The sequence below is a fragment of the Bombina bombina genome, chromosome 7 (assembly GCF_027579735.1).
Source record: "Bombina bombina isolate aBomBom1 chromosome 7, aBomBom1.pri, whole genome shotgun sequence".
In the NCBI taxonomy this organism is placed as follows: domain Eukaryota; kingdom Metazoa; phylum Chordata; class Amphibia; order Anura; family Bombinatoridae; genus Bombina; species Bombina bombina.
In genome coordinates this window covers 472,354,896-472,371,746 of record NC_069505.1, presented here as the reverse complement: position 1 = coordinate 472,371,746, position 16,851 = coordinate 472,354,896, and the positions used below count along the sequence as shown (strand labels likewise).

The following is a 16,851-nucleotide window of genomic DNA, read 5'->3' as shown; positions in this document are numbered from 1 at the left end:
GTGATTTTCAAAATCATCATGGAGCAGTTGTTTGTGCTGCTGGTAGCTCCAGCATGACCGCACAGGTTTTGGTATGTGGATCTTGTTCGGATGTCCAGTTGCCAATCTTGGCCACTTCCATTAAGGTCAGACCTAATATCTCAAGGTTCGTTTTTCCATCAGGATTTCAAATCATTAAATTTGATGGTATGGAAATTGAACACTTAGTGCTTAGTCATAGAGGTTTCTCTGACTCAGTGATTATTACTATGTTGCAGGCTCGTAAATCTGTGTCTAGAAAGATTTATTATCGAGTTTGGAAGACTTACATCTCATGGTGCTCTTCTCATAAATTCTCTTGGCACTCTTTTAGAATTCCTAGAATTTTTCAGTTTCTTCAGGAAGGTTTAGATAAGGGTTTGTCTGCAAGTTCCTTGAAAGGACAAATCTCTGCTCTTTCTGTTCTGTTCCACAGAAAAAATTGCTAATCTTCCTGATATTTATTATTTTGTTCAGGTTTTGGTTCGTATCAGGCCTGTCATTAAATCAATCTCTCCTCCTTGGAGTCTTAATTTGGTTTTGAAGGCTTTACAGGCTCCTCCGTTTGAGCCTATGCATTCTCTGGACATTAAATTACTTTCTTAGAAAGTATTGTTCCTTTTGGCCATCTCTTCTGCTAGAAGAGTTTCTGAATTATCTGCTCTTTCTTGTGAGTCTCCTTTTCTGATTTTTCATCAGGATAAGGCGGTTTTGCTGACTTTGTTTACATTTTTACCTAAAGTTGTGAACTCCAACAACATTAGTAGAGAAATTGTTGTCCCTTCTTTGTGTCCTAATCCTAAGAATTCTCTGGAGAGATCTTTACATTCTTTGGATGTGGTAAGAGCTTTGAAATTTTATGTTGAAGCTACTAAAGATTTCAGAAAGACTTCTAGTCTATTCGTTTTATTTTCTGGTCCTAGGAAAGGTCAGAAAGCTATTTCCTTGGCTTCTTGGTTAAAGCTTTTGATTCGTCAAGCTTATTTCGAGTCGGGTAAGATCACGCCTCAGAGAATTACAGCTCATTCTACTAGGTCAGACTCCACTTTGTGGGCTTTTATGAATGAAGCTTCTGTTGATCAGATTTTCAAAGCAGCAACTTGGTCTTCTTTGCATACATTTACTAAATTCTACCGCTTTAATGTATTTGCTTCAGAAACAGTTTTTGGTAGAAAAGTTCTTCAGGCAGCTGTTTCAGTTTGATTCTTCTGCTGATGTTTTAAGTTTTTCTTTTCATTAAAGATTAAATTTATACTTTGGGTTGTGGATTATGTTTTCAGTGGAAAATGGCTGTATTGACTCTTGCCAATTACATCAAAGAAAACATAATTTATGTAAGGACTTACCTGATAAATTAATTTCTTTCATATTGGCAAGAGTCCATGAGGCCCACCCTTTTTTTGGTGGTTATGATTTTTTTGTATAAAGCACAATTATTTCCAAATTCCTTTGTTGATGCTTTTTACTCCTTTCTTTATCACCCCACTACTTGGCTATTCGTTAAACTGATTTGTGGGTGTGGTGGGGGGTGCATTTATAGGCATTTCGAGGTTTGGGAAACTTTGCCCCTCCTGGTAGGATTGTATATCCCATACGTCACTAGCTCATGGACTCTTGCCAATATGAAAGAAATGAGTTTATCAGGTAAGTTCTTACATAAATTATGTTATTTCTATAACAGGGTTAGTTCTGCAAAACTGGGGAATGGTAAATAAAGGGATTATCTATCTTTTTAAACAATACAATTTTTGGTGTTTACTATCCCTTTAAGGATCTTCCTTACAAAAAAACCGTATACAGGTGGCCCTCGTTTTACAACGGTTCAATTTACACCGTTTCAGAATAACAACCTTTTTTTCCAGTCATGTGACTGCTATTGAAAAGCATTGAGAAGCAGTGTATTTATTAAAATAGCCAGTAGGTGGAGCTGTCCACTTGTGTTGCAGCAAAGCCAAGCAAGCTGAAATTAATCAGTTTAACCAGACCTGAGCAATCGAGCAGATTTCAAAGGAACAAAATCTTCCTGTCTATAAATTAGTCCAGATTGGAATGCATAGAAAAATCTGTTTGCAGAAAAATGCAAGTGAAGTCTGTGTTGTGTGATTATTTTATTAGGTTTATAATGCTGTTTAGCAAATGTTTTTGTTCATTTAACTTAGTTTAATTATATATTCTGTGTTGTGTGATTATTTTATAAGGTTTATAATGCTGTTTAGCATTTAAAGTCTTCATTTCAAAGCTTTAAAAATAATGTATTAGGTGTTACTTATGACAATTTTGAGAGGGGCCTAAAACCTATCTCCCTCACTTCCTATTGACTTACATTATAAACTGGGTTTCAATTTACAACAGTTTCGATTTACAACCATTCCTTCTGGAACCTAACCCCGGAGTAAACCGAGGGCTACCTGTATATGATCATTATAAATAACCTCTTAAGATAGTCCGCATTCCTATCTGTCAGAAACTTGGTCAATATTTTGTAATAAAAATTCTATATAAGATAACTTTGGTACAACTAGTGACAGGGTATACATGGTCAATATAGGTTGTCACCGTTCTGGGAAATCAGAATTTTGTATAATTTTATATTTGTATAGTTAGACATTATTTGAATAACTTGCAAGGTGTTACATAGTGACAAAAATAATTTTCTTTTTTTAGGTGTTAATTTTAATTAAACCGTATAAGTATAATAATATAATTGTTGCTGTTTTTTTTGTTTTTTTTGTTTGTTTTTTTAAATATTTTTATTAGACTTAGCCATATAACTGACAGAATAAATCAAAATAAAAAAAATAACATCTGTTCTGCATATGTACGTCACGCAGGACGACCATGATCTCGCAGGACCAGCATAAATCATTGACGTATCAATACAAAAACAATATTAGGCAGTCATAACAATGTTAATGATCTTTCTAGATTCAATAACGACTACGATCAAGTATTAAAGAAGCTAATTTTCAAAACTAAATAAAAGAGAAAAAGAAAGAAAAGGAAAAAAAAAAAAAAAGAGAAAAAAAAAGAAAAAAAAGAAAGGGGGATGGAAAAAACAAGGTGAAAAAACAAAGATCCACCCCTCCTACTCCCATGGCCAAGAGTACTAACCAGCATCTAGGATATCAATTTTTTATCAAAGTTTATTCCACCGAAATCCTATTTCTAATCCAAGTATCAGGAAATTCGCCATGTAGAACTAATTCTGCGAAACTAACTGAAGCCAGAAAAGGTCTCAGAATCTGTCTCTGTACAGCACTTGGATAAGTCTTAATAACCGGCGCCCAGCCTGTTAAAAACTCCTTAATTTTCCTTTCAGAAACAAACTGAGAATGAAAGGATTCAAAAATAATCTGGGCTTGGATATCCCCTATGACTTGTGTCAAACTGGGAGGACTCTTTGCAATCCATTTTTTAAAAATATTGTACCTAACTGTTAGAATAATTGTATTTAGGGTACGCATTCTCTCCCTTCCTCTTATCTCCGGAAAAAGCAATACTATCTTTTCAAAGGAGAGGACAATAGAGCTTGCAAAGACCCTATTATACCAGAATTGGACTTTCAACCATAATTGAGAGATCTTTGGACAGGCCCATAACATGTGGCAGAGGTCAGCCCGGGTATATGCGCAATGTTCACATTGAAAATTTTTATTAGGAAAATATTTGGCCATTGAGGCCGGTGATACATATGCATTATTTAATAATTTTAAATGAGATTCTTTCCAATTTGTAGGCACCAGAAGTTTCGCCACTCTCGCAAGACTATCACTTATTCCCTCTGGATTTATAGAACTAATGTATGGAAGCCAGAACTTGGTCTGCTTATCTTCCTCCAGCATGCCTTGCTTAGTCAGCATAATATCATAAATTAGTGAGATTGATGAATCACCAAGAATAAATTTTCTAATACAAGTCTTAAGCTCAAACCAGTCACCTCTCTCACCAGGGTGCCAATTCTGAGCATTGATAAAATGTCGAGTCTGAAAATACGCGAACCGATGCTGTCTGGACAGGGAAAATTGTTCCCGTAATGTTTCCCAGGGGAACATCAGTAAGTCTTCATTAACTAGTTGATGAACATATTCTAACCCTTTAACCTGCCACTCATAAAAACATTTCTGATCTAAGCCCGGAAGAAACTGGGGATTCCCCCTGATCGGAAGGTATTCAGAAAAGGAAGAATCAATTTTGAGCAGTTTACAAAGTCTATTCCAAGCTATAATAATATTCCTGATGACCTTAGTACGGATACCTCCGGCGGAAGAGATTGGGGAGTACAATGAATCAGGGCTTCCAGCGCCCATGGTTTCACAAAATATGACTCAAGCTCCAAGGTAGTCACTAACTCCGCCCGGGAGACCCAATCAAAAATAATCTTGACCAAAGCAACATAATTGTATAGTCTGATATTGGGCAAAGCCAAGCCCGCACCAATATATTTTTGCGGAAGCCTATTAAGCGATAATCGTGGCTTTTTGGCTTTCCAAATGAATTTTGAAAACCAGGCTGCCAGTTTCTTCAAATCCTTATTCAGAATCAGGAGAGGTAGATTTTGCAAATAATAAAGAATTTTAGGAAAAATTATAGTTTTAATCAAGGTTACGGAAGCTGTAAGTGATAAAGGGAATGCTGCCCAAATCTTAAGATCCTCTTGAATTTTCTGAAATAGCCAACCGAAGTTGGCCTGGTACCAAAGTTTCGGATTTCTATTAATCTCTAATCCCAAATATCGAACAGCATCTACTTTATGGAAGATTGTTACAGGTTGGTTAGGGCACTGTGTCCCAAGCCACATCAATTCACTCTTCTCCATATTGACCTTATAGCCTGCAAAAGTACTAAATTGATTTATCACAGATATCACCTTTGGGATAGTGTCAGCTGGTTTATTAAGAAAAAGTAAAATATCGTCAGCATAAAGAAGTATTTTCAAATTTTGACCTCCTAACGGGATCCCAGGGAGAATCTCATGAAACTTGATAGCCAGAGGTTCTAATACAATGTTAAAGAGCAGGGGCGAAAGAGGGCAACCCTGTCTTGTTCCTCTATGTAAAGGGATCTCGGGGGAAATCGTACCATTAACTAATAAGTATGAGATAGGTTTCTGATAAATCTTTCGAACAAAATCAGGAAAATTACCGATAAAACCAAATTTGCCAAGAGCTAAGAACATATGTTTCCAAGAGATGCAGTCAAAAGCTTTGACTGCATCTAATGTAAGAACCGCTACATTTTTTAGATCAGACCTTTCCCTACCCTGTTCTGAATTCCAAATAAAATCAACCAATGTTGTTAATTTCCTTATATTCTTAGAAGAGCACCGGGATGGCATGAAGCCCACCTGGTCTGTGTGGATGAGTCTCTCCAGACATAGAACCAGTCTGCAGGATAGAATGGAAGCCAGGATTTTATAGTCTGCGTTAAGGACTGAGATAGGCCTATAAGAAGCTGGGTCCTCCGGATTTTTCCCCTTTTTAAGAATTAAGGAGATATTGGCAGCCGAGAAAAACGAGGAAGGTATATTGCCTGATATATAATAGCTATTATATAGCTTTTCTAATATAGGAACAAGCAGCTCAGATAATGTTTTATAAAATTCTATTGGGAGCCCATCAGGACCTGCTGCCTTGTTCAACTTAGCCCGAGATATTGCACTGCTAATTTCCTCGGCTGAGATAGGGGCATTCAATATATCTAACTCTTCTGATTGAATTTTAGGTACCACGATCGAGGACCAAAAGTTTATTTCATTGTCATAATTAGAATCTCCTTCAGCATATAAACATCGGTAAAAGTCATGGAAAATTCCTGCGATTTCCTCCGTATCTGAGGTGCCTCTACCCATGTGCTGTATCACAGGAATAAGATTTTTATTTTTCCTGGCTTTGACTAATCTCACCAAACTTTTGGCTGAATTACCATGAATGCTCTTATATCGTAAATTGATTTTTAGCTCTTCTTCCTGATGTTTTTGTCGCAGGACGGAATCTCTTTCTTTCTTGGCGTTTATGTATAAATTCCAATTATTCCTAGAAGGTTGACACCGAAAATTCCTATAAGCATTTCTGACCTGGTTAGATAGCTGGACATCTCTAGCCTGGATCTTCTTATTCCTAGTATGCAGAAATCCCTTTATTTCACCCCGTAAAACCGCTTTGCCAGCTTCCCAAAAAGTTTGAATTTTATACTGGTATGCTGAGTTAAACCCGACGTAATCATCCCATTTTCCTTTTAACCAACAGATAAATCTAGGGTCATTAGATAAGAACCTGGGATAGAAAAATCTATGGCTCTTACTGCCAGACCTATCTTGCGAGCGCAGCGAGACAGAGATTATTGCATGGTCAGAGATCATAATCTCCCCAATTTCAGCCTCTAATTTGCCACTGGAGAAAGAGATTGAAGTCAGAAACAAATCTATGCGAGAAAACGTCCTGTGCGCTTTAGATTCACAGGTAAAGTTTTGTACATCCGGGTTCAACCCACGCCACACATCATGTACCTGTAACTTCTGACAGAATTTTAACAAATATTTTGAACTTCTCTTATTTACTGACATGTTTTTAGATGAAAGCCTCTCCACTTCCGGGTATAAGGTCATGTTGAAGTCCCCCCCAATTATCAGGTTCTCTTTAGTATATGGAAACAACTTAATTTTAATTTTATCCCAAAATTCAGGATTAAATTTGTTGGGGCCGTAAATATTACACAGAATAATTTTAGTCTTATTTATATACATGTGTAAAATAATGAATCTGGCTTCTGGGTCTATCTCCGCCTGAATAACCTTATAATCAAGCGACTTGTTTATCAAAATCGCAACCCCACATTTCCTGCCTCTGACTGAAGATGCAATTACCTCCCCTACCCATTTGATCTTAAGTTTATTGGCTTCATGGCCATCCAGATGAGTTTCTTGAAGGAAGGAAATATCAGGATTCTTCCTTGCTAGGAGTTTAATAATAAGTTTACGTTTAGAAGGCGAGGAGATTCCTCCCACATTCCAGGAGGTTATCTTAACGTCCATCAATTAATATGAACTACTTATCTCTAAGAATCCTTAATAGGAGGAGGAGGGGAGGAAAGAGAGAGAGAGAAAAAAAAGAAAAAAAAACAAAACAAAAAAAAACACACAAAACCATATAAGTATAAAACAAATAAACAACCAAAAGGCATCTATACTCTTACAAGGTAATAACAAAAAGTCTTCACTTTTAACAGTCTGTCGATCAATTTTATCAAACATGGAATCCCATATAAAAGGGCACCTCAGATTTCTAAAAAACACTTGTGACCTTAAAAAAAAAAATTTAACCAAAGTTAGACTGGCTAATGTCGACCTTATTTATCTTTGAGAAATTCTTTTACTTCCCCCACCTCAGAGAAGGTCAGGCGAGATCATCCGTACTCAATTATTATTTTAGCCGGATAAATCATTCAGGCTTGAATACCTTTATTAATGAGTTGAGTACAGAGGGGAGCCATCGTCCGCCTCCTCTGCGAGGTCTCTGCAGAAAAGTCCTGAAACAAGAGGACTTTATTGTTACCAAACATTAGAGGATCCTTTAATTTTTTAAATAGCTTAATTACTTCTATTTTGTCCTGAAAGTTCAGTATCTTACATATACACATTCTGCTTCTTCCCTGTGCTGTCTCTGTAGTTTTTTTGGTACCAATTCTATGGGCTCTCTCGACCAGGATGGGCAATCTGGATTGTGGGACCCCCAGTCTCTGTGGTAGTATCATGGAAGTAAATTGTAACAGATCCTCAAATTCAGAGGATTCTGGGAGACCCACAATTCTGATATTATTTCTTCTCGCCCTGTCTTCTAGGTCGTCAAGTCGCCCCTGGAGGTTATTGATTTTAGAATCCTGTTTAGTAATTATGCTATCTTGGGTGTTGACCTGATCCTCTAGATCAGAAATCCTACTCTCTGCTTCCTGCATTCTAGTAGAAAATTGTCTTACTTCCGCTGAAAGTGCTGAAATTTCAGATGAAATTGAGCCCAACTCTTTTTTAATAATATCAAATTGAGGTGAAAATAGATCAGATAGTTGAGCAATCAGAGAGTCAGCGGGATTAGACAATGGTTCTATCGTATTATCGAAGCTAGCTTCGGGAGCTTTAGCTTTTTTATCTTTAACTTTACTCGGCATTCTGGGAGAGGAAGATTTCCCCTGTGATAAAAATTTATCCATTAATTAGAAAGGACAATATAGGAGTGAAACAATCGTGCGTGCAATGAGAAGAGAAGAGAGAAAAAAAAAAAAAAAGTGACAAAAGTGCAAGAGTGACCAAAAAAAAACCGCGGAACCGGAGGAAACCGCACCCTCCTAGTGAAATGAATATCTAATTGTTATTAGGATATGTCCCTACGACATATGAAGAGTGAAGAGTGAAAGAAAATAAAATTGTGCAGTGCTCTGGTGTACAGCTTAAAAATACGTGAAAAGAGCAGAGTAACGATAATAATCCCACCAGCTAAGTTCGTATATAAGAACTCTTGCTTATGAGTTCACTAAATAAATAAATATGATTTATCAGTAATACCCCAACACAAGAAAAAAGAGAGGATTAGTAGAGAAGAATTCACAACAGGCCACTATAGATAGAAACCAGGACCACTGCTTTTTTGGATAGCACCCAAAGGTTAAATTGTTCTACCTAGAAATACTAAAGATGATCTTATAGGTTCATGTTAAAGAACACTGAACCCAGATTGGTAATAGCACCCTGAGAATGATGTATATACCTAGCTAAATAGTTCTCCCAGTAGCTGGAAAAAAGAAAACCCAGATTAGCCAGCAATCTTTTAAGGAACAAATCAGATTGAATCTCACAGTCTGCAACACTTTTTAAATTGCTAAAAAATGGGAATCTGAATTAGCGTTGCAAGCAAAACATTACATTAAAATGCATCTAAACAACATCTATAAGATAGTAAAAATTTTTCATAACATTGAAATGCATCTGTACAATATGTAATATCTCATGCAACTAAAGAAGGAGAACACCAGCTGGAATAAGAAATCAGGGAGGTCTGGGGATGATCTTTCACTGATACATTACCCTTCCTTTATTTCTACCAATCCCTTTCCTGATCTTAAGAAAGGAGAATAACTTGTTTCAGTAATTTCACCTAACAAAAACTTGAATCTTACCACCGCTAAACATATACTTATAAAAAAAGGCAAATCTTTTATATAGAATCAGATAACTTTGAACTGAACAAAAGGATTGTACTAGGATTGTAAGTCCTGTATAAAAATGAGGTCCAAAAGCACAAACACCCAGTGTCCCAAAAGTATAGTTCTAGGAGCCGGTATTAACAGCACTGGGATGCAGGGCAAGAAAGTCAGGGACCTGTCGCACTATCCCACTCCTGTGGGGTGCACTACCTCTTAATTAGCCGGGAATGATAGAATCCTTATGCATAAAATGGGCCCTTACCACTTGAGACCATTTTCTATAAATGAAACAAAGTTCACCACACTGTATTGGGCCCCAATGGAAGAGCTTATACTTTACCTCCACGGCTATATTCAGTGCCGCTAACGACAATAGTTCCAAGAAACAAGTCAACAGGGCTACCTTAAAATGAATGTAGATCCCAATACCTCAGAGAGCCTGTACCTGCTTCTATCCCCTTGTCGGCTAACGAAGGATTTCCGCCGACAGGGACAAACTTGATTTACTCCAGCCGCTCACCAGGGAGCCTCCAAAGGTATGACCTGAGACCGGGTTCCGTAGACCAACCACTATTTCTGCTGACTCCAGGTATTAGGCGCACATACCAGCAGGAGAGATCAACCGTCAGCTAACGAAAGATTTCCGCCGACAGGGGCAAACTTGATTTGCTTCAGCCGCTCACCAGGGAGCCTCCGGGGGTGTGACCCGGTACCGGGTTTCGTAGACAAGCCGCTATTCCAGCTGACTCAAGGTATTAGGCACACATACCAGCAGGGGAAATCAATCCGGGGTAGGCTGCTAAGCTCGATGTTGTATGCTTAGCACAGGACTAGGTTCCGACTATTGCTCACCAGGGAGCATCTGAAGAAGCGGCGCCACGTCCGGGTCTGACACACAATCCCCGCCGCCAGCAGCTTCCTTCTAGATATCACACTGAGCTTATACACGCCAGGTAAGGTTACCAGCCGGGATGACAAGTGTTGTTTCAGTCAGGTCCGGTCCATCACAGACTGTATCAGTTTCGCCAAGGTAGATCTTTATCCTCAAAGACTTGTAGCAAGAAGAGCCTTTTCTTTTAAGAAGTGTAAAACATAAGAGCAGCTGCCGAGCAGCTGCTGCCAAACGGCTAATCGGGACTTCAAGCTCTAACGCGGGTCGAGACCCAGCTGAGCGCCACACTCAATATCCTCAGCAATTCCCAAGGCAAGTGGCGGAGAGCGGGGAGCTGATCACACGGCGTCCTCTCACAGCACCGGCATGCAGGTAAGTTGCATGGCTCCTCCCCCAACGGAAGTCTCGTTCAAGCAATTGTTGCTGTTATGAAACTGTGAACTGATTCCAAACATGGGACAATAAATGTGTGTTAGAAATATTTAGGAGATAATGACTCCTAGGGTGCAAGTTACTACGTGCACAACAGGAAATGACACAAAAATGTAATTTGTTTTGCATCTTATATGGTGGCAGTTTCTCATATTAGATCCCAGCAATGCATTGCTGCTCCTTCAGCAAAGGATAACAAGAGAATTAAGCTAATTTGAGAATAAAAGTAAGTTGCAAAATTGTTTAAAATCACATGCTCTATCTGAATCATGAATGAGAAAATTTTGGGGTTCATGTTTCTTTAAAGTGAATCTAAATTTTAATGAATGAGTGTCCGGTTTTTAAAAATACTATTAAAAACAGGGGTACTTTCAAACTTGAGCTCCGGGACATACATATACCCTAGCTGAGGCGGCTATATACAATGCCTTTCACAAAGGGAAGCTCCAGACCCAGGAGAACTTGAAAAAGTGGGATCACTGGCTGTTTTCTTCTTGGTTCAGAGTTGCGGAGTTCCATAACTATGTAACCAACTACGGGGGTGGTGTCCCTTTCACAAGGGACAGGACGCCTTTCAAAACTATCTGCATGGTGGCGGTCCCTCCTGGGCACCTGATTTCCCGCTTATACAAGTTGCTGTTAGCAGGAGGCAAAAGACGCCTTGCCTTCCTATGTGGACACATGGCGGGCGGAATTAGGCTCCGATATCAATACAAAAGACTGGCTCACAATCTTTAATAAAGCTAAGAAAGCCTCTGTCTTAATGAGACTTCAAGAAAAAAAAGATTGCGGGGAGGAGGGATCAATCCTGCACATTTGGTGGATATGCCCATACATACAGTCGTTCTGGGAGAGAGTATTTACTTAGAGCAGTAGACTCCTTGGTTTCATTTTGCCGCCAAACCCACACTACTTGATATATCATGCCCTTCCTAAACTAGTGGTAGAAGCAAAACATAGGCTGTTTCTTCTGATGTTGAACTGCGCTAAGGGTTTGATCCCAAAATACTGGAAGTCAACGGGGGTGCAGAGCCTGGAGGAATGGAGTCAGGGATCTGGTTGGTCTGGAAAGGTACCATTATCTTAAGGCAGGAAAACTAGCAACGCATGAGCACATGACTCTGATATGGGAGGATAAAGGTTTTTAATAATCTTTAATAACGGGAAATTGGGTAGCTTCATCCTCATCTTTCGTCTCCTGGATGTACATGCGGCCACACATTTTTGTAGGGGCCCTGGGGGTGGCTTGCTGTTGGAAGTTGGTACTGAAGGGCACCTGTAAGAGTTTGACCCCTGACTCTGATCGCCCATAAGAACACCCCCCACCTCCTTTCCCCCCTGCTCCCCTCCTCCTCCCCCCACTTAGGAAATTACCTCCTTCCCTCCGCTTCCTTCCTCCCCCCCCTTTTTTTTTTCTTCTTTCTCCTTTTTCTTCTGTCGTCTGACTTTCCTTATTATCGCTTATCTCGCAACCTTTGGCACCCCTCTACAGCTCTCCCTTACTGAGGAGAGGTGGTGGATGTAGACAATCACCTTGTTAAAGTTTTACTTGAGAGGAGACGTGTCTATTGGTTTTGGTATAACCCTGGATATGAACTAATGTCCAGGCAGAATTATAGCTGAATAAATTGCTAATGTTCATAGTTGTATTGCACAACATCAAGCTGTAAATTAAGAACAATGAACAAAATGTTTAATCAAGGAGTGATGTCATAATATATCTTACTGATTTAATTGTCATTATAGCAACACTGTACGTAAAAGGCAAGTATTTTAAAAAAAATATGCCTCAATGTAAAGTTTATTGAATGAAAGTGCGCCTGTTTTTAATAGTATTTGTAAACACCGGGCACTCATTCAACTTTACATTCACTTTAAGTTTTAGCATTGAGGCTAAGGAAAGTTTTAGATGTTATAGCTTGTCCCCTCCCCTTGTAATAGACAATAATTCAGAACCGGTAAAATGTTCTCAACATAAAATAATTCTCATTACTAAATAACTTCTATTGTATTTCTTTAAAACAGGTAGATCCACAAACTACAATAAACCTAGTCAGGATAAGACTGCTGATGCTTCTTTCAATCTCCTTCAAAATCAAAGAAGCCATGTGGGAAATGTATGTTATGAATGTGGGAAATGTTTTACCAGCAAAACAAAACTTACTGAACATCAGAAAATTCATACAGGTGATAAACCCTTTTCATGTTCTGAATGTGCAAAATGTTTTAACAGCAAAACAAAACTTGGAAGACACCAGAAGATTCATACAGGAGAGAAAGCATTTTCATGTTATGACTGTGGGAAATGCTTTAGTGAGAAATCAGATCTTATCAGGCATCAGAAATTTCATACAGGAGAGAAAGCATTTTCATGTTCTGAATGTGGGAAATGTTTTATTTTGAAATCTGATCTTATTAGGCATCTAAAAGTCCATACACAGGAAAAAGCATTTTCATGTTCTGAATGTGGGAACTGTTTTACTCGGAAATCATCTCTTATAAGGCATCAGAAAACTCATACAGGGGAGAAAGCATTTTTATGTTCTAAATGTGGGAAATGTTTTGCTCAGAAATCAACTCTGATTATTCATCAGAAAATTCATACAGGGGTGAAAGAATTTTCATGTTTTAAATGTGGGAAATGTTTTACTCAGAAATCAACTCTTCTTACTCATCAGAAAATACATATTAAAGGGACAGTAAAGTCATAATTAGACATTCTTGATTCAGACAGAGCATACTATTTTAAACAACTTTCCAATTTACTTCTATTATTTAATTTGCTTCCTTCTCTTGTTATCCTTTGCTGAACCATTTAAAGAACCTAGGTTCAGGCTGCTGATTGGTGGCTGAATATATATATATATATATATATATATATATATATATATATATATATATATTGATTGTCATCTGCTCACCCATGTATTCAGTTAGAAACCAGTAGTGCATTGCTGCTCCTTCAGCAAATGTTACCAATGAAGCAAATTTGATAATATAAGTAAACTGAAAAGTTGTTTAAAATTGTATGTTCTACCTAAATCATGAAAGAAAATGTTGGGGTTTTATGTCCCTTTAACCTCAGTGGTGCAGAGGACAACATCTAGTAGTCATTAGCACAGTGTCTAAAGTGTTGATAATGACTACATGTCATTGGGCTTGTTTGAAGCCCCCTCTGCACCTGAAGCAGTAACAAGTTGGCCCAGTGAGTTTGTCATCCCTGGGGGATCTAAGGTTGCTGTATAGGTTTGAATAGTCAAGTGGTCACCTTAAAATAAAATGTGCATTTATTTAAGTTAAGGTTCATGGAAGAGAGCACCATGTGCAGATCAAACATATACATATACCCCTATTTTTATGTTGGTAAATGTTGAAATGTAAGTATTGTTGAGGACATTATAGTTAGGTGATCACTAAGGTGACAGTGTTTGTCTAGTTGGAATTTAAATTGACCAGATTTATAGGTCTAAAGGGTGAGCCCCAACATCAACATTAAAAGTCTAAGAGGTCTCCAAAAGGCTTTGTCTGGATTAGGATTGCACTAGTGGCTGCATAAAATCAAACATATATTATAATAATACATTTATAGATCTACAAGAGTTTTGACTATAGAGTTGCGGAACAAAACCAACTCACACTGTATTGTTTACAACCTTGTTTATTAAAATTGTAATAAAAATATTTTTTTCACACCTTTTGTTATATATTTCTCAAATATGAAAATAAAAATAAAATAGTATATCTTAAATTTATCTACTGGGAAAAAAAAAATTAATTGCATTGGATTCTCACTACAGAATGACTTCCAGTAGTGCTTAAATGTGAGTAGCATCTTGTAGATCACAAACAGCTCATCACAGGGGTTGGAAATGGTTCAGCAGCTATGGATTTACTGCTTGAGAATATGTACAGGAAATGAGAACATTCCCTATGTATTCTAGTATGCATATTTTCATTGGTTCTATAAATGTATAGCTTACAAATAGGCTGAAGCAAGTTGCCAAGGTCCACACCTAACTCAGCTTATCAAGAGAGCAAACAACATATACCTATGATACACAAGTATATTTAAATAGGAAACAGCAACAGAAATGTTAGGCCGTGCAGCACAAATATCTAACCACACTTGTTTAGTCTCTGGAGAAATACAGACATTTAACTATATAGCACTATTCAGACCTCTGAGTCCTCAAAATCACCCAAAGAAAAATGTCCACCTGCGTAGATAGTTACTATAATAGTGCAGCGAGCGTTCACCCCTATGTAAAATTGAAAGGCAGCATTAATTGTTAGGATGGTGGATGCACTAAAACTACACCTGTCTCAGCAAAGTTAAGCAACAGTTTTCTTTACCATGATCTGAAGCACTTCTCTGCTATACATAGGCTTTGTAGCCTCAAGAGGCTCCTGAGAACAAGGGGGTAAGTAACTGAAATTGAGGGATCAGTTCCATTGCTCTTACAGGTTGCACTGAGGAAACCACCAAAGGGAAGAGCCGTGTAACTGGGTGTTGGATATACCTTAGAAGTTTTGCTAGTTCTGTAATCAGCTCCTATTTTTGCTCATATAGACGTATGGTTAGCTCCGGAAGAAGTGCTTCAAGAGTCGTCTCTATATTTGCTTGTGGAGGGTATGCAAATGCACCTAGAGTTGTACTACACAGCTTATCGACAGAGTCCCATATGAGCTCCACCCAGTAGTATGGTTAGCGGTGTATGTCTCCTACAACAAAAGCTCTGGAATGTAGAGGCTGGAGATCCTCACAATAATCAGACCACTTGGCACAGATGACTCATCTAAGACGGAATAGCCCAGGAACATATGATGTGTATACACAATAACATAGTACTTATAGCCCAGGAACAAATGGCATGTATACACAATAACATAGTATGTATAGCCCAGGAACACATAATGTGTCTACCCAATAACATAGTACTTTTAGCCCAGGAACACATGACGTGTCTACCCAATAACATTGTACTTTTAGCCCAGGAACACATGACGTGTCTACCCAATAACATTGTACTTTAAGCCCAGGAACACATGACATGTCTACCCATTAACATTGTACTTTTAGCCCAGGAACACACAACGTGTCTACCCAATAACATTGTACTTTTAGCCCAGGAACACATGACGTGTCTACCCAATAACATTGTACTTTAAGCCCAGGAACACATGACATGTCTACCCAATAACATTGTACTTTTAGCCCAGGAACACATGACGTGTCTACCCAATAACATTGTACTTTTAGCCCAGGAACACATGACGTGTCTACCCAATAACATAGTACATATAGCCCAGGAATACATGATATGTATACACAATAACATAGTACTTCTAGCTCAAAATTCACAATACTCTTACTAGATTTTAACCAACATATTTAAACTAGAATTATGCAATTTTCTGCATTGAGTGTTCCTTTAAATTTTATTTTTAAATGATACAAATGTGAAAAATGAAACTTCAGAAGAAAATCATTATTATAATTTTTAGGCAGCCCGTGCAGTATCGGTTGTCAAGTTCACTGTATAGGGTCGCTTACCCATTCAGAGTCAGAATGAGGTACCATCCCTTTTCAACTCCTGGGATCCGTCGAGACAATTTAGGCTCAGTCCACCTTACCGCAGGTCAGGAAGCGTGCGAGTCTGCTCCAGCATTCTAACGTTTCATGGAGTTTATGGTGGTAGCATCAAAAGTCAAAAATATCAACATTATGTGCTTTGCCAACATCCCTTGGGGGCTGGTCCTAGGGCTTCATCAGATATAAACTGTACGCTACTCCTATTGCTCTTAAAGGGACAGCCACTACCTAAGTATTAAAAACATAAATTCATACTGATAACATTGTGTTACATATATTTAAATTTGATAGTGGGAGTAAATTATAAAGTGTCTTAAAACTGCTGCTCTTTCTGAATCATAAAAGTTTTTTGACTTGAGTGTCCCTTTAAGCATAACTTTTTATACACGTAAATAATATCAGATATAGGACAATAGCAATTGTCCTAAGATAAGAATATGCGGCAGATTTATCATCTGTAGCAGATCGTCTCCGCCCGACATTGCTAAATGCCGACAGCATTTAACATTGCACAAGCATTTCTAGTGAAATGCTTGTGCAATGCCACCCCTCCAGATTTGTGTCCAATCTTACGACCGCTGCTTCTTACTTTTTGTTTCCGGCGAGCCTAATGGCTCATGCGGAAACAGCTGCATTCGCAGCTTCTTAAATAGGCCCCTATAATTACAGGTACAAACAACTAAAGTTGACATTAGAATAACCTTATAGGATTACTTAATACGTA

The 16,851-nt window shown here is 38.2% G+C and overlaps 1 protein-coding gene across 3 annotated transcripts in view; it reads left to right on the top strand.

The window, feature by feature from the left end:
* Positions 1-13,426, top strand: part of LOC128666755 (oocyte zinc finger protein XlCOF7.1-like) — a 278,254-nt gene extending 264,828 nt beyond the window's left edge. For 2 of the 3 annotated variants that reach the window (XM_053721524.1, XM_053721523.1), the window contains exon 12: positions 12,560-13,425. In XM_053721524.1, coding sequence (XP_053577499.1) covers positions 12,560-13,245 — 686 coding nt within the window. In that variant the 3' untranslated portion in view covers positions 13,246-13,425. Of the gene's footprint in view, positions 1-12,559 lie in introns of all 3 variants that reach the window. The other variant, XM_053721526.1, reaches the window with a different exon arrangement.
* Positions 13,427-16,851: the final 3,425 nt, after the last annotated feature.